This window comes from Peromyscus maniculatus, chromosome 5, assembly GCF_049852395.1.
Source record: "Peromyscus maniculatus bairdii isolate BWxNUB_F1_BW_parent chromosome 5, HU_Pman_BW_mat_3.1, whole genome shotgun sequence".
Classification (NCBI taxonomy): Eukaryota; Metazoa; Chordata; class Mammalia; order Rodentia; family Cricetidae; genus Peromyscus; species Peromyscus maniculatus.
In genome coordinates, this window is record NC_134856.1 from 140,984,320 (window position 1) to 141,010,923 (window position 26,604).

Sequence of the window (26,604 nt, forward strand, 5' to 3'; positions counted from 1 at the left end):
CCAAGGGAAAAGCATCTGGAGTGTGGATGACATTCTCTCCTGAGAATGACTGGAAGCATCTGTGTTAGATGGAGGGATGGTGTCGTGGGGCATGCATACACGCACGCATGCACACACACATACACACACACTACAGTCAGTTGGAGAGATGGTGTGGTAGGGTGTGAGTGTGTGTACCACAAACAGGCAGCAAAGCAAGACAGCATCATCTCCAGTGTGTTCTCAGGCTTTTGGAGACAGCAGCATAACTGACTGTCTGGCTTTAGCAGCTAACTCCCCCCAAAAGAAAAGACAGTATTAGGACCACAAGGAGTTGTGTTTTTTAATTGATACTCAATCTCTACATACAATATTGCACAAATTAAAGATGTATCAACAATTCTATTTATGATACAAACTCATCAACAATCATAAAACTACAAGTTGGTGCATTTTGGTGTTAGGTACTTTAGTAAACAGCGCAAATATTAAACTCAGCTACTTCATGAAAATCAGCCTCCCACAAAAGAACTCACAGGTTACTTAAGATGTCCAACACAAGTCAAGTCAAGATCACTTTGAAGAAGAACTTGGGATCAGGTGTGGTAGCACATGTCTCAGAAAGCTGAAGCAGGAGGGTCGTGAAATCACGACTCAAAAAACTGGTGATAAATTTCATTTAGGAACCAGCAAGTATATGCATATTGGGAACTCTAAGAAGACACCTCCATGTTCTGCTCCATAGGTCCTGTGCTCCAAGAGTAATTCCATTGTTGCAGGATCTCTGTAAGAAACTATTGTTTCAAAGTTCTAAACAAACAAGGTAGCAATTCATACAAAAGGGTTTAACTAAGACTTTTCCATTCAAAAGAAAACCAATGCAATCTCCATAAATTAAGAGAGTCTTATGAAAATGCTGGCCAGGCATGAAGCCAGGCCAGCACTCACCTCCACTGAGTGTCTCATACAGCACTGGTGTCACCTGTGAGGAAGGGAGAGCTGCGTCCGGTCCCAGCTCTTCTAACCTGTACTCAGACCTAGTCTTCATACACACAGTTAGGTGCTGTGAGCTACTAGCTGGTTGCTTGTCACAAGAGCTTCCAGTTGAAAGGTCTAAGCCAACCATCTTGAAGCATGCCCTAGGGGATGGACTGAGACCAGGTCTGGCAGCCCCCACCTTCTGACACCATCACTCAGAAGTCTGGAACTGTTGAGTGGGCAAATGAAGCATCCGACCATCATATTTCTAATAAAATGCAAAAGGCCATGGCAAACGTGAGAGGGAAATGGGGTACCACCATGCTGTTACTCATAGTTGTCCTGACTCTGAGATTAGGAGTTGGCAAAAGGTTGAGAAAGGACCCAGCAGGCGGAGTCTCAAGCCATTCAGTAGGATCTATGGGGATACACCTGTTATCTGTTTCCTCAGCTCCCAGCAAAGCAATGGCCAGGAAGCTGGTTCTAGCACAAATGCTACAGTGTTAAGAGCTGGGTAAGAGTTTTCTGTACAGAACAGACGACTCAAAGAAACCAATGGCTTCTCAGTTTCTGTGCTTTACAGACAATACAGATACCAAGTTTTCGGGACTCTTAGCACACTGGCTTGATTTCCAAAATGCATCACTTTATTTTTCCACATGAGGTGGCCACACATTATAAATTCTGAGCACATGACAATCACATGATCTCTTCAGTGAGCTCCCAGGTAGATCCCGGCTCTCCCGGAGCTTGGAGTCCTGAGGTTTCAAATGTTAAAGCTTTCACCACAGCCACAAGTCCCTTTGATGTTGGGGTTATTGAAAACAAACTCACTGGACAGTTTGTCTTCCACATAGTCCATTTCTGTTCCTAAAAGTGTTAACTGTGCTTTCTTTTCGATGAACACTCTGACTCCTTGGGGAAAAGAAAACACATTAGACATGAAGCTTTCGGGGTGCAGAACCTGCCAGTGAGTTTCCAGTGGGTGTCATCGGTAACCCTACAGCTTCTGGGCAAGCCCAGGGTTCCTTACAGGAAGTACACAGCTGCCCACCAGCCCAGTCTGTGCCCAACCAATCATAATAGGGAGGACCCTTTTACATATGGAAATCCCAAGGCATTTCTGCAAAACTGGTTTGCTTTTCACTGTATTTTACTCATCCCCTCCCCCTCAATCTGCTACAGAGAAACGTGTAATTCTCTGAGTTTTTTAATGACAGCATTAATGAGATTTCTGGGACCATCTGTGCCTGACCCTGTCAGGTAAAAACACCCACAGAACCATTATTCCATGGTGCATTTCTAACCAGACTATATAAACCAAGACCACATAATGAGATGTGGACTTCAGAAAACGCCCACGGGACCCAGAGCTGTAATCTGCTGATGGCCTTAAAAATGAGTAATATTCCCTAGTCACTGTGAAGGAGAGACCAACCTCTTGAAAACACAAAAACATGTTTTTCCTTACAAGACATCACTTAAACATGAACATACACTACAAGTCCTTTCCTCTGTAGGGGAGCAACTGAGGCTTATTTTTGAACTGATGTTATTTTCTAAGATTTTTCATGTGTATGGTGTTTTGCCTGTAGGTATGTGCTCATTGCCTGTGGAAGCCAGAAGAGGGTGTTAGAACAAAAGTTACAGATGGCTGTGAGTCACTATGTGGGTGCTGGGAACTGGAAAAGCGCTTAACCTCTGAGCATCTCTCTAGCTCCCATTTATTTATAATTTTAAAAAGGTCTTTATTGGTTAATTACTTCAGTTAAATATGATGGAGGCACAGTTGGGAATAATTCCTGCTTGTCTCACACAAAAGGGGCTGCAAGCTACTCACAGGTCTCCAGTGCACAAGCCTGCAAAGCCTGTGGCTCTCCCTTTCTCCAGGGTTGCAGTGTTGTTTCTTGTCTCACACAGGATCTTGCTAGCCCAGGCTGGCCTGACCTTATCTTGAACCCCAAACTTAAGATCCCCATTGCCAATGGTAGTGATATTAAGTCTGGGACACTGTACCTCACTCTTTGGTAGGTGACAGGGGTTGGTATCAAATGCAATAACTGAAAAACTAAAAAACAAGGCCTCAAAAGTTAAGTGGTAGCTGGAGAGCATGTGCTGCTCTTGCAGAGAACCAAGCCTGGTTCCCAGAACCCATCTCAGGCAGCTAGCTCACAACCGCCTGTCCTTCCAGCTCCAGGGGATCTGACACCTCTGGCCTCCACAGGAACAGGAATCTACACCAACACCCACAACCACACCCACACCAAACTGTTTCAACAGAAATGGCTGGATGGTTTACTTTTGGTCTTAAAATCTGTGTGTGTGGTGAGAGGTTCAGGGGGTAAAAGGAGCTGACTACCTGAGTTTTGATACCCCGAATTCATGGTGAAGGAAGAGAACCAACTCTCAAAAGTTGTCCTCTGACTTCATATGCTAATACAACATTTAAAAACCTGTGAGGATGAACTTGATCCTCAGCAGTCACAGCAACACTCTGTAATTCCAGGACTAAGATGTATGGGAAGGAGAATCAAGAGTCTGAAACTGGGCCACATAGTGAAGGCCCTGTCTTAAAAAAAACCGGGACAAAAACAAGCCAAAACCTTTCACAGTGATGACCTTTAGAGCCGAAACAAAACACAACTCCTCCAAACCCTTAAAACTGGTTCAAAGCTTCACTGGGTCCTTTCACTGTGAAACCTTGGGCTTCCCAGCTACCGAATCTCTCCTTGTACCAGGTTCTTCAACAGAAGCCAGGAAAAATGTCACCTCTCTCCTTTCAGTGGCTGCACATAGTTTGATAATGAATGTCTGTCTGCCAATGCTGGGCACGTAAGAAGCACCACTCCTAACACAGACAGCAGTCTTTACATCAGCTTTGCACAGGGATAAAAGTTTTCATCAGGACAAAGTGCCCATAAAATGTTAAAGAACAAACAAACAAACAAACAAACAAACAAACAAACCAAAGCCAAACCCCCCAAAACTCCATTACTTACCAGATCCAGTGTGGGGGTGCATACTTATACCCCACCACTGGGTAGTGGAGCAGGAATTAATGTCATTCCCTACACCCAGCTACATAAGGAGTTCAGGGCTAGCCTAGGCTACAAAAGAACCAATCTCAAAAAGAGAAGAGAGCTTACCATCTTGAATAACTTCTTCATCAGAATCTCCTTTTGTCTTTGTATACTCTAGGGTGTAAGAGAGGCCATTACAGCCCCTGGTTCGCACACCAACTTTCAGACCCACCTGAAAAGAATTGAGAACATAAATAAACTTTGCATGATGACTTACATCCTGAATCCCAGCACTTGCTTGGGAGGCTGAGGAACAGGACTGTAGCAGGCTGGAGCCAGCCCGGTCTAAAGAGCAAGGCTCGGTCTTGAGAAAAATCAATGAGAGCTGCATTAGCTCAGTAAAGTGCACAAGAACCTATGGCAGATTTCCAGAATCCAGATGAAAAGGCCCATTACAGCGACCCATGCCTGTACCTGTGCTGGGGAGGGGGCACAGACAGGCCATTTCTGGGGCTTGCTGACCAGTCAGTCTGGTCTATCTCCTGAGGTCCAGACCAACAAGAAACCATGTCTCCAATCAGGGTGGATGACCCCTAAGGTTGACCTCTGGCCCCAGACACATGCACACAAATATCAAAGTACTAATACAAACAGATAACCTGCACACACAACAACAACAACAAAAAGCAACCTTTGATATTTATTACCAGCCAGGCAGTGGTGGCGCATGTCTTTAATCCCAGCACTTGGGAGGCAGAGGCAGGTGGATCTCTGTGAGTTCCAGGCCAGCCTGGTCTACAGAGTGAGTTCCAGGAAAGGCGCAAAACTACACAGAGAAACCCTGTCTCGAAAAAACAAAAAAAGATATTTATTACCACTATTCATTTTCTCCTAAACCAGTGGTAAGTAATAGGTTTCTGGTTGTAAAATGCCCCTATAGAAGAACAAATGGAATGGGAAACATGCATTTAAAACGACACTGAAAACGCAGACAGGAAGAACTGCACAACCACTGCTGTCCAGGAGAGCAGCTTTTCTGTGTTTCCTCAGGCCTGGTTGCATCTGCACAGTTTTTATTACAGCATATTAAAAGTTGTACTCTGTTCTATTTTATGGCTTTACATGGTTTCAGTGTCTGCTTTCTTAACTATAGTTTGGAAGTGATGAGAGCACAATGCTCTTCTGGAGCTATGAATACCAGCTGCTTTTTTTTTTTTTTTTTTTTTTTTTTTTTGCAGTCCAGGCTGGTTTCAAATTCACCATCCACCTGTTTCATCCTTCAAAGTGCTGGGATCATGGTGTACATTACCACATCTGGCTTCTTTTACTTTTTAAACACAGGGTGTCAAAAATGGTATCAACCTGCTTTGTAGCCCTGCCTTGCCCTGGATTCACATCCTGCCAGTTTCTACTGCTCACAGCCTGGGGTAATGAGCTCATGCACAACCACATCTGGCTTTTCTTTTCTCCTTCTGGTTTTTCAAGACAGGTTTCTCTATGTAGCCCTGGCTGTCCTGGAACTTGAATTGTACATCAGGCTGGCCTCGAACTCAGACTCACCTGCCTCTGCCTCCCCAGTGCTGGGATTAGAGGTGTGCCACCTCTTTTCTTTTTAAAAGGTATTTGATGGTAGATTTTGACTTTAAAACCTAGATTTCCTTTAAGAGGTTCAGCTCCACTTTGTTCTGTGAGATACTTTCTGGAGGGTTCCATGGTTAGTGAGCACTAAGGTTCATCCTGTCACCTGGCAACCATCCTGCCTCTGGACAGGAGCCTCCTTTCTAAGGCAGTCCGGTAAAACATTTCCAACATACCAGGAAGGCAAAGACCACAGAAGTTAAAAATTTGTGTGTGGGGATGGGAGGGGGATGGTGGAGGCAGGAGCTGATGCAGAGGCTGTGGAGGGTGCTGAGTACTGGTTTGCTGTGGTCCTCATGAATTGCTCAAACTACTTTCTTACAGTACCTAGGATGACCAGGCTGGGGACACAACCACCAAAAATAAGCTACCCCCACTCCCAATCAATCACGAATTAAGAAAATGCCCTGCAGGCTTGCCTACAGCCCGATCTTATAGAGACTTTTCACAACTGAGGCTCCCTCCTCTCAGGTGACTCTAGCTTGTGTCCAGCTGACATAAACCTAGCCAGCACAGCATATCACTGGGGTTTGCTAACAATATCTACCTACTCTCAGTCTTGGTGCCTGCCTTTTAAGTAACAGTCAAGTACTACTACCCTAAGTCCTGTCCCACCAGAGCCCTCCAATTCTGTGAAACCCTTAAAGGCGTGCTTGTTTCAAGAGCTTGACTGCAAAGCTTAGGATGAGGGGCTTCATTATTCTGAATGGGAATAAGCTGCCTGATGAATTTCTGGAGCGCAGGCTTTAGTTTCTACCTCTGTAATCAGGAAGTCCAGACATTAGGCAGTGGACATTGGAGTGCTCAAAGACAGGGTGAGGGGTGTAGCTCTGCAGAAGAGCTTTGCCTAGTATGTCTGAAGTCCTACGCTCACTCCCAGAAACACAAGAAGCAAAAACAAACAGTAACCCTCCTCAGTATCTGAAAATTCAGGTTTAAGCAGGCATGGCGGCTCACACCTGTGACCCCAGGACTCAGGAGGAAGAGACGGATGGATCTCCTATGAGTTCAAAGGTAGCCCATACAATTCCAGTCCAGGAAGGTTTAGGTAATAGGTGTTTTGGGAAAGGGATTGTTAATGCTGTAAATTTCACATTTTTACACCAATAAGAACAAATACCTTACATACCTACAAGGCTAATTTCATGGAATTTTTGGTCAATTTATGTGCTAGAAAGTCCAGAGTCAGAACACTGAAACCTATCAACATTTAACAGCTTTTAGGATGGAGGTGCGAGAAGACCAGTCATGTAGCACAAGAAAATCCAGAAAACAATCTCAGAACCACTATGCACAGGCCGCAGCCTGAAGTGATTCACAAATCTAACTCAACTACCCTGTGGGCATGGCTCAATTCACCTACAGCTGGTAAATGAAATCTGTGGCAGTCTTTCATACAAAGGATTAGTTGAATGAATCAAAACTGCTGGGTAGAATATGTGCAGTCATGAAAAGGAGCAGACCTTTAGAAAATGATCTGGAAGGTCTTCAGGCTGAATTATTAGGGTAAAGAACAGAAGTGTAACCAAGCATGTTCTGTATGCTGCTGTCTATGGAAGAAGTGAGAGATGCACATAAGAACAAGTACCATGCAGGCCATTTTTGGTTGTTACAACTTAGGAAGAAAGAGGGTGCTATTGCCATGCAGCAGAGGCCAGAGACCCTCCAGAATATCCTCAGCCACCCTAAGGCATACAGTGGAGGCAGGGGAGTGCCCAGATACAGTGAGCACACAGACGAGCTCAGACTGCATCTGGCATGAGTGACAATGTCTTGGTTGTCTAGGGTTTTGAGTGGTGAGTAGCTGCTTTCTATGGAAAAGCTCTCCCTGTGTGATTCAAGAATTTGGGTACAGCTCCCTGTACTTGCCTGGGGTGAGTGAAGCCAGGAGGTTGAGCCCTTAGCAATGTAAAAGCTAACAAAACCAAACACCTTAATTAATGAAAACATATTATTTGCAACAAAATGCCTTTGTAATGAGAACAGAACTTTAGCTCTGCCAACCCTTCCACAGGTGTTACTTACATGCTCTGGCTTGTCTTTAAGAAGCTGTTTTATCTTGTTCACAGCTGAGGGGGTCTGGAAGAAAAAAAAAAAGAAACAGTTACTAGACTCATCTTCTAAAGCCACAGAATGGCCAGGCCTTCCACTACAGGAGCTTGTTGTAAGTGCATGCATGTGGTTCTTGCCAGAGGACCTGTGGATTTCATCCGGCAAAGGGAGCCACAGCGAAAGCACATTCATTCCTATTCTAACAGAAACCCACTTTTCCTGGGAAGGCCATGTTTTGCGCATCCACTGCATGTCTTGTAATAAGCACAGTGCCAGACAGAGATGCTCATGAATAGCCTACAACAGAAAAGCCAACTTCTGGGTGTTTTCCCTGTTGGTTCAATCCCCTTCAGACCCATCTGAATGCATGGCTACAGAGTTGCTTCTGGGCAGACATCCAGTATGCATCAACAACATACCTATCTGGGTGAGCAGCCATGCTTCTCAGTGACAGGACTATGTATGTGGCTGTGTATCTAAGAATGCAGAGCAACCCAGCATAGTGGTCGTCAGCAGGAGCAAACGTCCTGCACACTGTTCTCAGATCAGTGTCACCACTCCCACCTTCTTGTAAAGGGTGCTGGGAACCCAGTCTGATCTGCAACATTCTTGGACTATTTCCTGGGTCTATCCCAAAGGTAGACACCTTAAGCAGTTTTTCCCTAACGCTTAAGCTTCCTACTCTGGGTAATAGAGATAATCCCTTCCCTGGAATTCTGATGAAGACTAAATACTGAAAGCAGGAAAGGCAGCCTAGAGAGGATGGCATTCTGAAGTCCAGGAGAGGATGGGGCACAGTGCAAATTGGCAGCTCCTGTAACAAAGGTGAGAGAAATCACAGCGAGGGAACGATGTTCTTCCTACTTTGTGATCATCAGCTATTCCAGCTGGCAGGGTCTACTATGATCAAGAGCAAAGAGCATTAGGCTAGTGCTGAGGGGACAGATGATAGGCCTGGCCCTGTAGATGTAACCAACCATCTTATTAAATAAGAAACACAGAACCAATGCAAAGAAGAAAGCCAAGAGATCAGAGCTAAGAGCCTTACCGCCTGCTGCAGCTAGCCTCTTAAGCCAAGAGACCTCTCCGAAAGGGACCTACTTCCTGTGTGTTTGTCTTTATATAGCCTTTCTGTTCTGCCTTCTCATTGGTTGTCAACCCAAACACATGACTGCCTCGTCACTGCCTGTATGTACAGTCCTCTAGGTCTTCTATGTTTTTAGTTTCATCCTTGAATCAAGTTAGCCACTGAAGCCTTTGACTGGGTTCCAGAACAGCCTGTGCCAGCTCCCCTGAGTCCTGTGGTGTAATCCTATTATATGTTGACTAAGAGTTTAACATTTGCTTTACATATGGGGAATGCATGCCATAAGATATGATTGCCTCCTTAAACCTTCGTAAATCCAACATTTCAATTGGAGCCCAGATATTTTGTGTAGTCATTTGATTAGGCAACTGCTGCTGTACGGTTACAGGATAAATTAAGGGTGACTGTGTGAAAACAGGCTTTCTTTCTGTAACCTTATGATCCAATCTTGAAACAACTTCACTGTTAATTTCTTCTGTCTGAATTTTTACAGGTTTAACAAGTTTTTCTAAAGCTGTCATCCTGGCACTTAAATTGACTATCTTTTAAAATAGTAAAATGAGGATAAGCATGGTAATAAACTGCATAATTCGATCAACATGGCCCTAGATCAGGACAGATGAAGTATAAATACAGGGTGGAACTAAATCAAGAGTCATAAAATCAACAAAGAAGAAAATGTGAAGTAAGAAGCTGTGCACTGAAGGCCTGGAAGGCAGCTCAGCTGGTAATGTACTTGCTTCACAGTCATGAGGACCTGAGTTCGAGTTCAATCTCCATAAAACAAAACAAACAGTAAACTGGCCAGATGGGGTGGGGGGAAGGGAGGGAGGGAGCCAGCTATGCCTACCTGGGGAGTTCTAGGTCAGTGAGAGACCCTGCCTCAAAGAAAAAGAAAGGAGGAGAGCTCCTGAGGAATAAATAATCCTGGAGACATCCTCCAGCCTCCACACACATGTACACACATGTATGCGTACCAGCACTGCCTCACATACAAACTCCACACACACAAAGAAAGCAATGCAGTATGTTTAATAATGTCAGTGTGGTCTGTCCAGTCCTGACCCTCAGTTACAGTGCAGACAACTGAAGTGGCATGCAGGCACAACATGAAGGGTAGAAGAAAGGAACGCCAACCTCAAGGAGTCAACAGAAACATTCCCTAAAACTAACAAGCCAGGCGTGGTGGTCCACACCTTTAATCCCAGCACTCAGGAGGCAGAGATAGGTAGATCCCTGAGTTCAAAGTCGCCTTGGTCTACAAAGCAAGTTCCAGGACAGCCAGGATCACACAGATAAACCCTGTCTCAAAAACAAACAAACAAACAAACAAACAAACAAACAAACAAACAAACCAACCCACCACCCAAAAACCTCAACAACATTCTAAGTGGTGGGGCTTGTTAGGAAGGATGGCTTCCATGGGAGAGGAATGAAGGGAATGTGGGATGGCAACGCCAAAGCACAGCATATAGACAGGTGCCATGTCAACAAAGAAAGAAAACACACACTCCTAACTTGTGATACTCAGGCAGACTGAGGTATAATAAGACTCTGAACTTTCCTCTGGCCATTTGGCAGCTTTTAATTATCACAAATCAAGCTAATTACAGGTGACTTTATTACATCTTGCCATTATTTGTACTTCTCATAAAATAAGGCTACACCAATAAGACATTTAGAGATAAAGTCAAATAAAAGCTACTAAAATAATCAAGAGCACAGGGCAACTAGAGAAACTGACAGGTGAGCTCATGTTTCTAAGACCTTGGGATCTGAGTATGTGAAATAAAGCTCCATGAACTCCAACGGAGCAAGAGGAAGGAAAGACCTTGTCTTTGCTCCTGACTGCACACCTTACCTGTCAGGCTGCTTTTCTTAGGAAAAGCCACTGTGCACAAGGGACGCTGTGTCATCCTGAACACGAACCTAGGGCACTGCTATACAGTGACATCAAGTGTCAGAATATACCAATATTTGCTGTTTCACATTTGAAGTGCTTGCTCTACATTATGGCTCCAGAAAAGAAATAATTTTTAAATGTGAACTTATTTGAGAAGGAATTAAAAAGATGTGCAGATTTTAAAAATTCCTTTTTTTTTTTTTCGAGATAGGGTTTCTCTGTGTAGCTTTGCGCCTTTCCTGGAACTCACTTGGTAGCCCAGGCTGGCCTTGAACTCACAGAGATCCGCCTGCCTCTGCCTCCCGAGTGCTGGGATTAAAGGCGTGCGCCACCACCGCCCGGCTTTTTTTTTCTGGTCAGATTTTAAAAATTCTAACAGATTTTTAAATTATCTAAACTTAATTTCAGAAAGAAAACAATTTTAGTCAAAGTAAAAGGTTTATCAAGGATAAGTAGAACATTTTAAAAAATGTGATTATTACACTTCCAAGTGGCTGCTCATAAGCACTTCCTTTCCAGTCTTCCAGTTGTACATTTCATGGGCATATTTCCTATGAAAGTGCTGAGGAAATTCTTTGTCAACAGAACACAAGTTCTGAAAACAATCCTACAGAGGCTGCAGAGGTGGTGCTGTAGCTCAGAGCACTCACTAGCTGTCTTTGCAGAGAACCTGGCGTTGGTCCCAGCATCCACATGGTGGGGTACCACCATCTGTAACTGCAGTTTCAGGGAACCCAATGCCCTCTTCTGACCCCTGGGGACACGAAGTACTCATGGTACATATACATACAAGCAGGCAAAACACTCATAGACATACAACAAAAAGCTTAGAAGAAAAGGCATAGTCTAGAAAAAGTATTTTTTGGAGCAAGACTCTGAAGGAGAGCCTGTGTTTTGAGTGCACAGGTCAAGGTGAAGATGAAGCCCACTGCACTGTGATGAGAGCACATGGGCTCTTTTTGATGAACTGGGCCTGAGTTTTATCCCCATAAAGTTACCTAATTTGGTTTTACAAATCAGTAGGTTTCTTTCTTTTCTCAAGTCTTAGAAAACATTTAAACAGTAGCTACCTATACTCCTGGCTACTGGGAAGCTGAGGCAAGAGGATAATGAATTTGAAGTCAGCCTGGTCTACACAGCTAGGTTTTTCTTAAAACAAGTTCAACACAGAAAGTAAAAGCAAGGTATGCAGAACCATCCACACAGGCATTGGGCTGCTAATGTCGAGGGAAAGACACACAAGGAGAAAGTGACATTAAAGGACCTGGATGTCTTCCAGCGGCCCTCGGAGGACAAAACAGATCTTAACTCTGCTCTGCTCCTCCCTGGGGAGCTGTTACTAAGGAGCTCTCAACCAAGAGGGACTGGCAGCTGGAACTGGCCAAGTGATTGCTCTGATTCGGCCTCGTTTAGAGACAGACACTCACTACGGATTCCAGGCTGGTCTTAACACTCGACTCTCAGGCCTCTGAGGCGTGCAGTGCACTGCCATTGCTCAGCTGAAGGAACCGTTGCTGGGCGTGGGGCTGCCCTTTCTAGTCTAGGTACGGCAATGGATGTGGTACTAGACAGAAGGTAAGTGACTCCCCTTGACTCCATGTGCACACCCTGGCAATGATGACAAAGTCTTCCTGAAGCTCCCTGCAAGTCTGGCAGCTCTCTACTGTGTCTGCACCCCTAGACCAACTCAACCTGAACCTCCCCAAGAAATGCACCAACAAGTAAGGACTCAGAATTCATACTGAAACACTCTCAAATCTAACAATGCCTTTTAATCAGCTCTGTGTAAACCACAGGAACATGGTTGCTTAAAGGGAGAACACTTTGAAGATGTTTTTAAAGAATTATTAAAGGGCTGGTGAGATGGTTCGTCAGGTAAAGGAACTCGCCTCTGAGCTCGAGGACCAGTGTCTGATCCCTGGGATCCACATGATGGGGGGTGAAGAGTGACCCCTGTGAGCTGCCCTCTGACCACACAATCGCCAGCACACGTGCCCACTATATGCACACACATTACACAAATGTAAATTTTAAATATTCAAAACCACAAACCAAAAATTGTTTCAAGACTGTTTTTGCTGTCAGAATGCTGGGAAATGCCCTCCAAGTGAATGTTTCAGATCTGCTTCAGAGGGCCTGGTGCTTGTCCAGTAGGGTATCTGGCCAGCCACTGGAGCCTAGGCTCATCCTGTTCCCATCCCAGCACTGGGATTAAAAGCATGCACACACCCCACCCCCAACCAGCTGTTTTTATCTAGGAACTGGGGAGGAAACTCAGGCCCTCATGCTTCACAGCATGCTCTCTGCCAGCTGAGCTATCGCCCCAAACCTGATGTTTGTTATACATCATGCTTTTAGCTAAGCTAACAATTCTGTGGTTTAGGAATAACTGAATATTTGCAAGGGCTACTAAATTAATGACATAAGAGTTAACGACTATTGCCGGGCGGTGGTGGTGCACGCCTTTAATCCCAGCACTCGGGAAGCGGATCTCTGTGAGTTCAAGGCCAGCCTGGGCTACCAAGTGAGTTCCAGGAAAGGCGCAAAGCTACACAGAGAAACCCTGTCTCGAAAGGGGAAAAAAAAAAAAAAAAAAAAAAAAAAAAAAAAGAGTTAATGACTATAAAACTAAAAAAAAAAAAAAAAAAAAAAAATTACACTTTGCAATGAGTACATAATACTTTGCCAACAGGCTCTCCCCCTTCTCACACCCTAAGCAGCTTCTCTACCACTGGACTAGAAATCTAGCTGTATGCTGTAGTTTTCCTGGTAACAGCTTCTGAACTGCATGCTGTTCCAAAGGTCTCTGGTCCTACTCCAGCGAAGTAACAGGTCCTTACATGTGTCCCTCAATCAGGCAGCAGAGGAAGCTAAGATCCCCCCAAGTCTTCCGTGTGCAGTGAACCAACTTCTCTGCACATGTGGGCACTGATACTGGCTGGGCCCCATCACTTACTCACAAGCTGAGCTATGTGCAGCATGAGCCTCTAATCATGAACGAGAGCCGCACCAACTGTCTGGTACAACGATGGCGGTAAAGCTGCCTGTCAACTAGGAGGTGTCTAAGTTTTACATTCTTCAGTCACATCTTAACCCGGTCCCTACAAATTCAATTCCACTTATTAACTCCTGGACATGTGGGGTAGGAAGGAGCCCATTCTCTTTGGATGTTCTTTCCAAGTATCCAAGGGTACTTGCACTAACATGGTGAGCCGGAGTCATTCCTGGTTTGTAGACTTGACCCATCTAACCCCTCACCCCATCCCTGTCCTCTCTGCAGGACTAACACCAGCTAAGAGAAATAACCGGTGCTCACATATTCATGCTGCACCTTTCCTTGCCACAGCTCACTTCTGGTGGACTCGAGAGCACTCTTCAGCTATTGCAACCTGTCAAATTCCCGCTGGCAGACTGAGGCAGCCGGGCAATGTTTAATTCTTATCAGCTTACTTTTGTTTGCTAGTACTTCTCTCAAGCACTGGGCCTTTGGTCATCTCACTGCTTTTGCAGGCTACATGCTGGGGTTCAAAATGTTTACCAAACACCTAAAAGCACGCACCGACAGGCTGTAGTGCTGCTCTGTGTGCTATCCTCTCACACTAGCTCCTACGAGAATCACAGGGGCAGGAGACTCAAGGATGAGTTCAGACGACAGACTACAGGAACACGGAGAGTCTGTGAACTGAGATCTGCTGTGTGACAGTTCATAACGAGGCAGAAGATCAGAAAACACGGACAGGGACGGTATTCCTTCTAAGAAGGGCCTACCGAGGGTGGGGCCCAGGAAACTCACTTATTTCTTGTCACAAAACATAGCAGGTCTTGATAATGTACGCTGAGAAGGTAGGAAAGGAGAAAAACGGGGCACCTCGAAATTCCCAAGTAACAGGTAATATGCCAAATGGTGATTTGGGAAAAAAAAGGGGGGGTGGTAACAAACAGAGAAACCTGTCCTGTGCACTGACTTTTCTGCTCTAAGTTGAAACATAGCCGAATTGTGCTTGCACAATTCTGGATTCCATGGTGTACCTGCAGAAATAAAAACAAGCTGGCTCCAGAAAAGGCCTGAGACTGACTGAGGGCCCAAACACCGACCTGTCCTGAAAAGATCACTACTTGCTCACGACCCCCTTCGATTTTACTTCAACCAATTATTTGGCAGCCGCCGCTCTTAGGACACCGACGGAGCAGATTCCGCGGCGGCCTCAGGCGGGATGGACCCTGGCTTGCCTCCTGGGGTGACAGCCGCCTCCAGGATGGGTATGCCGACCCGCCGTCCTGCGCGGCGTCATCCCTGCGTGACCTTTCTCCAGAACGCCGTGACCTCGGCGGCAAACGGCCGTCCCGTGTCCCGGCCGCCGGGCGGCAGCGCCCGCAGCCCGTCCGCTCCTCGGAGCTCCGCCCGCGCGGCCCGCCGGGAGTCCCACTCGGCGGGCGGGCCAGGCTCGCTCCCGCGGCGCCCCGGGCCCCGCCACCTCCCGCGGACGCCGAGGTGACTCACCAGCGTCAGCGCCGCCCGCGTGGCCTGCAGCTTCCTCTTGCTCACGGCCCGCACTGTGGCGCGGACCAACGACGCCGACATGTCCACGTCGCGGCGCCCGCAGCCTCGGGCCGGAGCGTGATCGCTCAGCCGCTCTCCATGGACACGGCTGGCGCTTTGACGCCACAAGCTTGGGCGCAGGCGCCACAGGCCCCGCCCCCGCCCCCGCGCAGCCTGCCCCGCGCCGCCATTGGACAGTCGAGTGAGTGACGGGCTGGGCCGCATGGCCGTCATCGCTGACGAGGCGCGGGCGGTGACCTGTGACCTTGCGGGCTCCGCGGTCACTGTGCTACCGGAAGTGGAATGGCTCCCTCCGCACGGCGCCCTCTAACTGGACGCTCCGGAACTGAAGACAGTACGCCCGAGCTCCACTCCAGCCTGCAGCCGCTCGGACAGTGGAACTAGCGGAGGAAGACACCCTGCGACAGGCTTCCAGTTCTTGTGCAGCAGTTTGCAGCATGAAAGCTGAGCACGTGACCTGCCAGCCGCGCGACCGACGAGGACGAAAACAGTGTGTCCTGGGCGCTTTGTTGGAACAGTTCCTGCAGGCGGTTCCCATTTGATTAGCAGCACGCACGTAAACACGCCCCAGCTTCCTTTCGGGCTTGTGAGATGAGCTTTCATGATGCTGTAAAAACAGGAACTCCTTTATCTCGGGGCAGCAGCTGCCCTGGTGCTGGCACTGGGTGGGCGTGGGGAGTACTGAGGAGTTCGCTGGCTTGAGCCACCCCAGGGTTCCAGGAAGGCTGAGGGAGGGAAATGCCTGTAACTGCACTTCAGGATTCAGCCTGGGTAACAAGCGCTTTCCCAGTGCGGACTCACTGATCTGAGTAGAAGGGGCAGTTTCCTTTCAAAGGATGGAAACCAGACGGCCCACTCTAAGGCGGCTTTGCCAATAAGATGTTCTACATGGCCGCTGCCTAGACGTGCCCGGGAGCAAAGAGCGGGGTACACCATGTTTGGACTGTATTTCTAATGTCTGTAACTGTGAACGACACTCACTCACTGATCTGTCTTGCAAGGGTTTTGTTCCACTTGAGAAGCCCCTCCCCCACACCTTTGAAGCAAAAGACAAAATAGATTGACTTTTTACCGTGACACTTGCCAAAGCTGTCCAAAGTGAGCAAGACACTGCTAAAAAGTGATGGAGTTTTCAGGACTCCTGCTGTCAAAACTGGATTCTCAGTCTCGGTTGTTTTAGAAAGAACACGGCAGCAGGCACTGAGATCACTTGTAAAGACAGCTTTGGAGGGGCCGGGCTGTGGGGAGCCCCCTTTTCTCATCTTCTGGTAAACAGGCTTCATTGATTGTCCCATGGTCTCACTGTAAGCCATCAAAACCCCAGCCTGCTGGACAGAATTTCTTTTAAGAATCAAAACAAAATGTAGGAAACCTTTGTAAGGATAGAAGAAAACATGGCAATTCTGTTTCCTAATTTTAGGGATAAGTTAAAACACAACCTAAAAAACCAAAACCAACAAAAAACCCAAGTAGAAAATAACTTCCAGGGATAAATGTTAGTCTGGTCACATATTTCTTTTCTGCTTTAAGGGCAGACAGACAACACAAGAGCTTTTCCAGGAAGGTGTGGCTGTTCAGGCCAGAGTGGCATGCTGCCAGTTCACAGCCAGAGACTAGGAACAACAGCTAAGCAGTCACGTAGCAGGCGGCTGGGTAGCACAACTTATGAGTTTGATGGTCACTGTTTTATTTCCCATGCTTTCCAAATTCTCACAGACGTCGTTTGGCACGACTCTTCTGTAGTTAGAATGTGAACACAAGTGTGCATACAAGCACCTTCCAAGTCCTCCAGTCTGGGTGTCCTCAGCAAGCTCTCAGCCCCCAGTCTCCTGCGCCTGCAGCTCCGACCCAGCACACAGCTATCAACAACCCAGTCCACGTCAAAGGGGCACCTCATAGGCTTCACATGAAGGACATCTGTACTGTCCCAGATCCTTCATTGATTTTTCTAGTGAGGCTTCTTTTATAAGAAAATAATGTAGATAAGATTACAGGTTGAAAGTTCGATTTTATTTTAAAATGATAAATAAACTGAGGCATAGTTCTGACCATGTACTATTTCAGAAAGGCTTGTGAAGTTAGAGAAACAGTTCAGAGAGGGCTCCAGTCAGACCCATAAGGATGCCAATCAAACTTGTGACTGGCAGAGACAGCAGCCTCTTTGATCTTCAGGTTTGTAAAAGTTCCCCACCCTAATTTCTGAGTATCATAAAAAGTAAAAAGCACTTTTATTCTGTCATTTTCCCCTTGAAAATTTCTTTTTTAAGACCAGCAAACAGGACTACTTGTTTTCATGACTTCATTTTTATGAGCACAACAGTTCTGTGTCAATTTACTTAGAGAAGGAAGCCCCAGAGTAAGTCAGTGGTACTGCAGTCCACTGAGGCCTACACTGGTAGGTGCCTGCATTGTGTTATCACTTCTACAAGAACCATGAATAATGCTGGTAGACCCTAACTACAGCAGGATAGTCCACACATATTTGATGTGCATCCACACCAGGATCCAGCAAGAGATAGACTCCCCTCTTGGAAATCAAAAGGGATGCCTAGAGAAAGGAGGGCTAATTCCTCCCCACGTGAACAGCACACTATTTTTAGTGTGCTTTGAAAGAATGAAAAACCATGACGCTGTAGTCATTGAATACTGGCTCACAGTTATATTTTTTTTCTTTGAAGTTGGCTTAAATACATCATGGCTTTCTATTAAAATCCTCAAATCTCTGGGGATTGATGTTAAGACTGTATTAAAATTTTCTTTTCCTCATTAACAATTTCATTAAAACTTTAAAAATTCCGACATCTCCCTCAACGGTTAAGCCTGATCTGTGTTCCTATGTCCTGTGAAGTGAACCTAATTTTCCAAGTGGATAGGGACGCTGCAGTGGCCATTTCCAGGGCTGCATTTCCTTCCCTCATGATTCTTGCTGGGTCCTCTTCACTGAGGCTTTCCCCTGAGTCATATATTTACTGGAAAGGCTACCTAGGAGGGAAAACAAAATCCAACATAAATGAAAGGAACCTTACTTGATCAAAGGCACACAATCTTATTGTCAGTTACTCACAGAAGTGTGTTCCACTAGAAAGGGCACTTGTCCTGGGTCAAGTTAAGCAAGCTAGACATAAACAAGTGCAGACAGGCGTTAGACAGTGCGGGTCGCGGCTTCCTGGGTGCTGACAAGTCCCTGCAGTGAGGCTGTTTAATGCAGCTGCAGGCCGTGTTCCCAGGCTGGCGCTAGGGTGGAGGAAACCAATGCTTTGAAAGTTCTTTACAGCCGGGCGGCGGTGGCGCACGCCTTTAATCCCAGCACTCGGGAGGCAGAGCCAGGAGGATCTCTGTGAGTTCGAGGCCAGCCTGGAACAAGATCCAGGACAGGCACCAAAACTACACAGGGAAACCCTGTCTCAAAAACAAAAACCAAACCAAACCAAAAAAAAAAAAAAAAAAAAAAGGAAAAGGAAAAGAAATGGAAGTTCTTTACCAAGGTCATTCTTCTCGTTTGCAACCAAACAGATGGCAAAGAGTTCTCTGGCCAGAAATTAATATCTCACACCATTACCCTTTAGAAGTCTAGTCATACTTTATGGATGTACAAGGAGAAAATAAAATTCCCTGTTCTTACAGGTGAAGGACAGGAATGAGAATTAATTAGTAGTGAAGCAAGCCACACATTACCACAGTTACTGTGTCCTGGAGTCTGAACACATAAATGAACTGGGCTAGAGAGCTGACAGCTTGAGAGAACCAGTGTAACCACTCCTGTATAATGAGGGCGCTATCAAACCAGTGAGAGAATATGAAGTATTTAGCAACTGGTATTATCATGTCAACTACTTTGTTTTATTTCAGTTTGTTTGTTTGTTTTGATGGCCTAGAACTCATGGAGATTTGCCTGCCTCTGAGTGCTGGGATTAAAGGACTACGCCGCCGCCACCACCACCACACCTGGCTCAAATACGTAATTTCTGAAGGGTAGAAGGAAGCTAGCTTCTTTTTAAACTGCCCCTCTTGTCACTCTCTTCCAAATTGGATCCCAGAATTAAATGCCAGTAAAAGAAAGTCAAAGTATAAGCAGTAGTGCATGTTTTCAAAGGCATGGACACAGTTTTCCTAAAGAAAAAGCAATATATAAAGAAGAAAACACACCTTTGTGTGCTTAACCCCACTGTCAACTTGGCCAGATTTAGAAGCACTCAGGAGACACCCTTGGGTGTGTTTGGGGGGGGGGAGACTTAACTGAAGGAAGCCCCACCATAAACACTGGTGGTATTGGAGCTGACACACTTCAAGACGGAAGTGTGAGAATGTCTCTAAGAAATGGCTTTGCACACCGTGTTCCCCCAGTGAACTCAACTCTATGGACAGAACTGTAACTCTCTTCCCGTGGCACGCGCATGGCACTTTACGGCAATGGGGATACGGCAAATGGAATGCTGACATCTGTGGCCGCGGGGATATCTCTAGGTCCCAATTTTTTGCTTTGAGGAATTCCACTGACATGTGAATCATCATTAAAAATCATTTTCTGTGACATGCCATTATTCGATTTTGGGTCACATAATTAACAATTAATTCAGGTAACTGAGTGAAACCGTTATAATAATACGTCTCCTGCCTGTGGTGGTGGTGCACACCTTTAATGCCAATATTTGGGAAGCAGCAGCAGGAGGATCTCTGAGTTTGAGGCCAGCCTAGTCTACACAGAGAAACCCTGTCTCAGAAAGCCAGGAAGCAAACAAACAAAAAACCCTTCCATTTCTAACCTTTTAGGCAGTGATTCTCAACCTGTAGGTCACTACCCCTGGGGGGGGGGTACAAACAACTCTCTCATAGGAGTCACCTAAGATCACCAGAAAACACAGATATTTATATGATTCATAACAGTAGCAAAATTACGGTTATGAAGTAACAACAAAATAATTTTATGGTTGGGGTCACCACACCATGAGCTGTATTAAAAGGTCACACAGCATTAGGAAGGCTGAGAACCAGTACTCTTAAGTATTTCTATTGCTTCTCATTTGCTGTCATTAAGACTATTAGAATTTCTCAGTGTTTACAAACCAAAGACAAGGAATACTTCGCACGCACGCAAACATGCAGAGTAATGCTTATCTAAACATAAGAGGAAGTAAGAGGAAGTATCCTATCTTGTTACTTGAAAGTCTTTTTTTTTTTTTGTTTTTGTTTTTGTTTTTGTTTTTCGAGCCAGGGTTTCTCTGTGTAGCTTTGTGCCTTTCCTGGAACTTGCTTTGTAGACCAGGCTGGCCTCGAACTCACAGAGATCGGCCTGCCTCTGCCTTCTGAGTGCTGGGATTAAAGGCGTGCACCACCACCGCCTGGCTTGAAAGTCATTTTTAGTAAGTGCATGAAATTTAAGTTTTAATCAAAATTTGTAACATTTATTTTGACCATTTATATAGTCAAAATAAAAAAGCATAACATAGAGGTAATTTTTGTAGCTTGAGATTTAATAAAAAGTTTTAAAATCCAATTTATAAATGTTTTGTTGTAGTTAAGTATGTCAGGGTGGTCAACAGGGACTATTAATATTATATTCACACAAGAGGATTTCAAGATATATATATATAAAGAATGATCTACCACAAGCTTTTTCTTTATCCTATTTTAATCCCATGGTTTGAGTTTTAAATATAAGACATTTTAAGAGATTGGTAGTTATCTCTCCTCCTTCATGTTTTGTATATTCACACAATTTTATCACTGGACAGAATTTTAAAGCCCAGTGGAAACAAACAAACCCTATGTCGTGTGTGTCGTCTTCCCCCACCCCGTGTGTATGTATGATAAAGTTTCATGTTTATACATGTTTATGTGTGTTTGGACACATTGTGTATGTGTGTATCCACATATGGAGACAGGCTGACATTGGGTACCTTCCTCCAGATGTTTATACTCAAAATATTGAATTGAGGCAGGTTTGGTTAGCTATCAGCTTGTTCTGGGGCTTCCCTCCCTCCACCTCCTGTGTGATGGATCACAAGCAGGCTGCCACATTCACCTAGCAGTTACATGGATGCAAGGATCCAAACTCTGGTCCTCACGATTAAATGCAAGTCTTTTACTCACGGAGCCATCTCCCAGCCCCACCAATAGTCTTTATGATCATTTAAAACAACAACATCTGCTGAGACATGACATCTGGAACAGAAATGCATCTGTCTCCCAGGACTAGCCAAGTCAAAGAGCACAGGCAGTCCGTCAGCATGTGTCAACTAAGGAGCGATGAGTCGGTCAGAGGCACAGTCTACAAGGGGTTCAGGGAAATGACATCTACCTACGACAGAAACAGTTCACATGCTAACAACGTCGTTTACACCTGCACGTGACAGCTAAGTCTGGCAGCTGTCATTAACTTACTTCATGAGTTATGGGAAAGGACACATCTTAGCCATCTATAATTTTTTCTTGTAGAAAGCAGAATAAATTTATAATAAAACTTCCCCATAATAAATTTAAGTTAGTAAGTTTTTCAGTTACAGGATTTTTACCCAGAAAAATAACTAACAACTTCTTTATAAGTAAATAAATGCCAGTTGGCCACACCATTTCTAGATATATAACTAACATCTGCAGTTTTCTTCCACTGTTTCAAAACTTGCAAAATTATAGTAAAATTCTACTTTTAAGATATGTAAACCCATACGCCGAGCAATGCTGATACGTGCAGACTTGGGGATAGTGTGGGAATAAGGTCAGGGAAGTCACCACCACCAGGATCCTTTGCTCTGACTCACACACACAGCTGCTCACACTGTTCGCACACGGGATCCTCAGCAGCCTTAGCAGTCAGATATTAGCCTCTTGGTTTGTAGCTGAGAGATCTGAGGTATGTGCAGGACACGCAACATCCCCAACAAATGAACGGGAACCAGACCTATGCAATAAACTGCAGAACAGACGTTTATACTCTGTGTTCCTTTATAAGCCTAGCATCAGGAACATCAGTATTTTTCTTATGTAAAATGTTTTGGGAATATCTGTTCAGGGTCAAAGTTGCTTAAAATAACATTCTTTTGGTCTGTTTATACATGGTACATCAGTGATTTTCAAACTCCCAGATCTATGGGAGAAATATCCCATTGACTGGTGGTGTCTGTTGTCCATACCCTTCCAGAATGCTGGGCAGTCAGCAAGGTTATAATACAGCCCACTTCTCCTCCTCACCTATCATCAGCTTAGCTGCAGGACACCACCATTCCCCTTCCCTTCCGTCTACTGGATTGGAGAGTACCCAACAGAACTCTTATTTTGAAATGATGTGTTCCGTGTAGAACAATCACAAACCTTCTGAGAACCACTGAAGCTCGTGTTCTTAAGCCTCCTCCTGCTTATCTGTACATACAATGTTCTCCTTCAGGTCTAAGTGCAGTTAAGATTAGAAGATTTCTGTTTCTTTTAAATTATCTGCCCTTATTCTACACATCAACCTCAACTCCACAAACTTTAAATTTTGTGTAAAGAGATCTGATACCATGGCTGGGGATGTCACGTAGACAGTGGACTGCTTGCCTACCACTCATGGCGTGGCCTACCCTCAGCTACACAGTCAATTTAAAGCCAGCCTTGGCTACATTAGATACTAGCTTAAAAAAAAAAAAAAAAAAAAAAAAAAAGAGGATCTGGTATAATTTCAACATTTCCCTTCACTCTCTAAAAAAAGGTAAAGTAATTGCAAATATTTGAGGTAACACTTGGTACTGAAAAAAACTTGAGTCAAATGTTAATAGTTCCACAATTTTCTCCCCACTAACAGCATTCACAGTAGAAATAATAGACATTCCTAACCCAAAGCTTCTTCAACTTTCCCAGAGTGTGGTCAGTATCCTTGCCTTGACAGAAGAGGCTGGAAAGACCAGGAAAGGCAGCTCATCCTTCTGAGGAGCCAGGGAATCTGTTATGGTCTGATCTCAGCTAAGACTTCTCATTCTACCACATTTTATCCAAGCTAAAAAGTTAACACTTTGTTCCTAGCATTAGGATGTCATTCCAAGACTCCCTAATGGATGCCTGAAACTGAAGCTATCTACATGTTCTGTTGTACCTGTAAATATGTAAACTGTTCTATATGTTCTGAGCTTATTCTTACATACCCATTCTGTGACAGAGTCTAATGCATAAAAGAGATTACTGTAAACTGAATGAGACACTGCTGTAGTAAAAGTTACATAAGTGTTATTTTTTAAAATTTCATTTTCTGGGGCTGGTGATAGCTCAGCAGTTAAGAGCATTTGTTGCTCCAGCAGGAAACCAGGTTTGAATCCCAGCATCCACATGGTAGCTTCGGATCATCTGTAACTCTAGTTCCAGGGGATTTGATACCCTCTTCTGGCCTCCACAGGCACCATGTACATATGAGGCACATGCAGGCAAAACACTCATATACATAAAAGACACCCTCCATTCTTTTTTTAATAAAAAATGCAAGAACTTAAAAAGGGACTGATTATTCATGCTCTTCAGTCTTAATTTTCCTCCTTTAGCCTTCTTTTAAAGAGGTGAAGAGGGATCAGAATGGATTGATTAAGTAAGGCTACTTAGGCTATCTAGTGGCTAGGACTCTGTTGTTTACACCATGTTTTGTTATTTCCTATAATAATGCTGAAAAAGTCACTTTTCCTTCACCTCAATCTTGTCCTTTTTTTTCCCCCCAAGACTTAGAAGAAACCTGAAATACCAGGAAAGACCTTCTTGCCATGGTAGTCCACCATGTTCTCTCTAGCATCCCTCCACAGGCCTGGGACATGGCAGGAGGAGGGCTCTCCCTTGATACCACAGTCAAGGCTAAGCAGGCTCCAATTCCTTTCCATGCAATTCTGAACCTTCTTACCAAAGAAAAAGCTCTTTACAAAGGCTTCAGTGAGCCCAGGTGCCAAGCCCAATGCTGAACTCAGCCTCCACAGAGAACTTTGAGCAGCACTTCACAAATCACTTTATTTGCTTGCACCCTGAGACCCAACTCTGGCTCCTTCCGCTCCTTCTTTAGTCATCTCTCTGTTCTTTATTTCCAGGGTCTACACACTCCCATTGTTCCGTGTCCCCAGCACAGGGGCTTAAAATGCTATCTCCACACTGACAACCCTACACTCCTTTCTGCAGCCCGGACCCACTAAATGCCAGGCTCAAATATTCAACTGGCCACTTGACATCCCTGCCCTAGAATTCCACAGCTACCGCTATAAAACAGACCTCAGTTTCTCCTTCCAACTTTTCCCAGCACAATAAAGTTCTCAGATAAAGACTGTTGTGACATCTGAGCCTCACTGTAGTTTCACGTCAGTGCCCAGTACACTGATTTTGTTGGTGTTACCTTCCGAATCTTCCCCCACAGCCCACCCCAAGCCTGAGCCATCACCTCTACTTAACTACGCTGGTAAATACCTTAGTGGCTGCAGCGTTCCCATCCTAGGCTTTCACAAGACTTCAAATAGCACCATTCCTCTAGTTAGGTCTCCAGCAGCTTCCCATCTCACTTAATCTTAAAAAACCTTTCAGTCCCTCCGTCACTGCTGGAGCATCAGGACACTAGACTTATCTTCTCTGATGTCATTTCCCATTGCTCTCCTGAGCTCACACCACTCCTGCCAGTCTCAGGCTGAAGGGCAGGACCTGCTAACAATTAAAGGTCTATCTCCTCTCCGCCTGACCCTCACTTTTTACTGACTTGAGATAATATTTTATTAGAGGGGATACTGCCATACTCAGCATCACTTTGCAATTCCCCGCTTAAAGCATCTGTTGCCACACGGTTGTCCTTTATTGTTGTCTGTCCCTGACAAGAATATAGAGGAGGGGCTTTGCTACTCATTGGGGTGTATTCAGTGCTGAGGCCATGCCCTGCAGATAGAGTCTCAACAGATATTTACTGAAAGGATACATAAATGAAATAGTTGTCTAGTTGCAGAGTCGAGGGTTCAAGTTCCTTTCTTTCCTTCTTCTAGAATATGGCAGATAATATCCACAAGGAGAACAGTGACGGCAAAACAATAGCAATTCCACAGCAGTCACAAAAAGTCACAAAGAAAGGATTCCATGGTTGAGGGTAGCAATTCTTCCCCAGAAAATCTGAAAACTATACAGGTTGCACTTACCCATTGAACAATCAGATTAAGGATGTAACGTGGAAGCAAGGCAAGAAGGATTTTGGTTTTGTTGTTGTTGTTGTTTTTTAAGTTCCCTTGAGAGGTTCTGATATTCCTCTGTCAGAACCACAAGGTAACGGAAGAGTCTCAAAAGGCATGTGGTAAAATATTCAGAGAAGAAAAACAACATATACCTGATCCTTTAAAAACCACATACCTGACTGGGGACTCAAAAATATGGTTGTTTTTTGTTTCTTTTTGTCTTCATGTAAAAGCACTGCCTAAAAAATGAAATAGACTGGTTTACAAAAACTGAAGGTAAAAGCAACAGAAACGGTCTCAAACTGTATCCAAGAGCTGGAATTAGGCATGTGGGTGGCAGAAGTTTACATGTTAGTTGGAATGACAGACATGTATGCAGGAGTCATTCAGCAAGCCCCTGCTACCAGGGCCCACAAGCCTTACCACACAGTACATGGGGCGCAGAAAGGGTAAGCACACAGGCCAGCCAGGAGCTCCAAGCACTCCAGAAGACTCAGAGGAGTGGGCAGGACAGAGTGAAGAGGGCTCCCTTCTCAGGTTTGGGCTGGCTGTTACCTGAGCCACTGGTCTCAAAGGGCTAGGTGAAGAGTATCCAGACACATAATCTGACTTACACAAACCTACAGAAAGAAAGGAACACTTTTTGTTCCTATTTTAAATTGAAAGCAACAGTCCTGTTCGCGAACGTTTTAAGAAGGATTCTCTGTTGATGTGATGGAATTCCATCCACATAGTCCACCGAGGGAATGACAGGGAAGAGCAGATCTCTGGGCACAGAAACATCTGATTATTTTAATTACCACCAAGTAGCATTTGTCACCCTCTCGCCCGACTCGTCCCTTCTGCTCTTGTGTGCTGACTGTGGACATGAGTTGTAAACACTATATAGGCAGGGTTTCTAGACCAGGCTCTTCCTTAAGGCTGCCAATCCCTCTGCTAGCCAGGTGCCCTGTCAGTCGGCCAGAATCACCACTCTCACACTTGTGTGTATGTATGCATGTGCACATGCATATGTGTGGGGATGTGTACCTGTATCTGAGTTCAAGAGCAGTCCATTCTGGTTTTGGGGGCAGGGTCTCTCACTGGGACTCCCTTAGTTAGGCTAAGCTGGCTGGTTAGTGAGCCGAAGGATCTGCCTGTCTCCGCCTCCCCAGCACAAGATGAAGTACCCACTACACTGCCTTGCTTTTCATGTACACACTGGGAACAGAACGCAGGTCTTGTGCAAGCACTTTCCTGAC

At 45.1% G+C, this 26,604-nt stretch overlaps 2 protein-coding genes across 24 annotated transcripts in view; both read right to left on the reverse strand.

The window, feature by feature from the left end:
- Positions 1-297: 297 nt before the first annotated feature.
- Isca1 (iron-sulfur cluster assembly 1) lies at positions 298-17,214 on the reverse strand. Its single transcript, XM_076573512.1, has 4 exons — positions 15,159-17,214; positions 7,641-7,694; positions 4,104-4,209; positions 298-1,872 (listed from the first exon to the last, which is right to left on the reverse strand). Exons 1-4 carry the CDS (start codon positions 15,429-15,431, stop codon positions 1,724-1,726), a joined length of 582 nt encoding a protein of 193 aa, XP_076429627.1. The 5' UTR covers positions 15,432-17,214; the 3' UTR covers positions 298-1,723.
- The window catches only part of Tut7 (terminal uridylyl transferase 7), a 61,300-nt gene continuing 51,902 nt past the window's right edge, over positions 17,207-26,604 (reverse strand). For 6 of the 23 annotated variants that reach the window (XM_076573504.1, XM_076573505.1, XM_076573502.1 and 3 more), the window contains exon 27: positions 17,207-18,200. In XM_076573504.1, the coding sequence (XP_076429619.1) occupies positions 18,133-18,200 (68 nt within the window). In that variant the 3' untranslated portion in view covers positions 17,207-18,132. Of the gene's footprint in view, positions 18,201-19,981; positions 20,059-25,538; positions 25,603-25,786; positions 25,984-26,604 lie in introns of those variants that run through there. The other 17 variants (XM_076573500.1, XM_076573497.1, XM_076573499.1 and 14 more) reach the window with 10 other exon arrangements.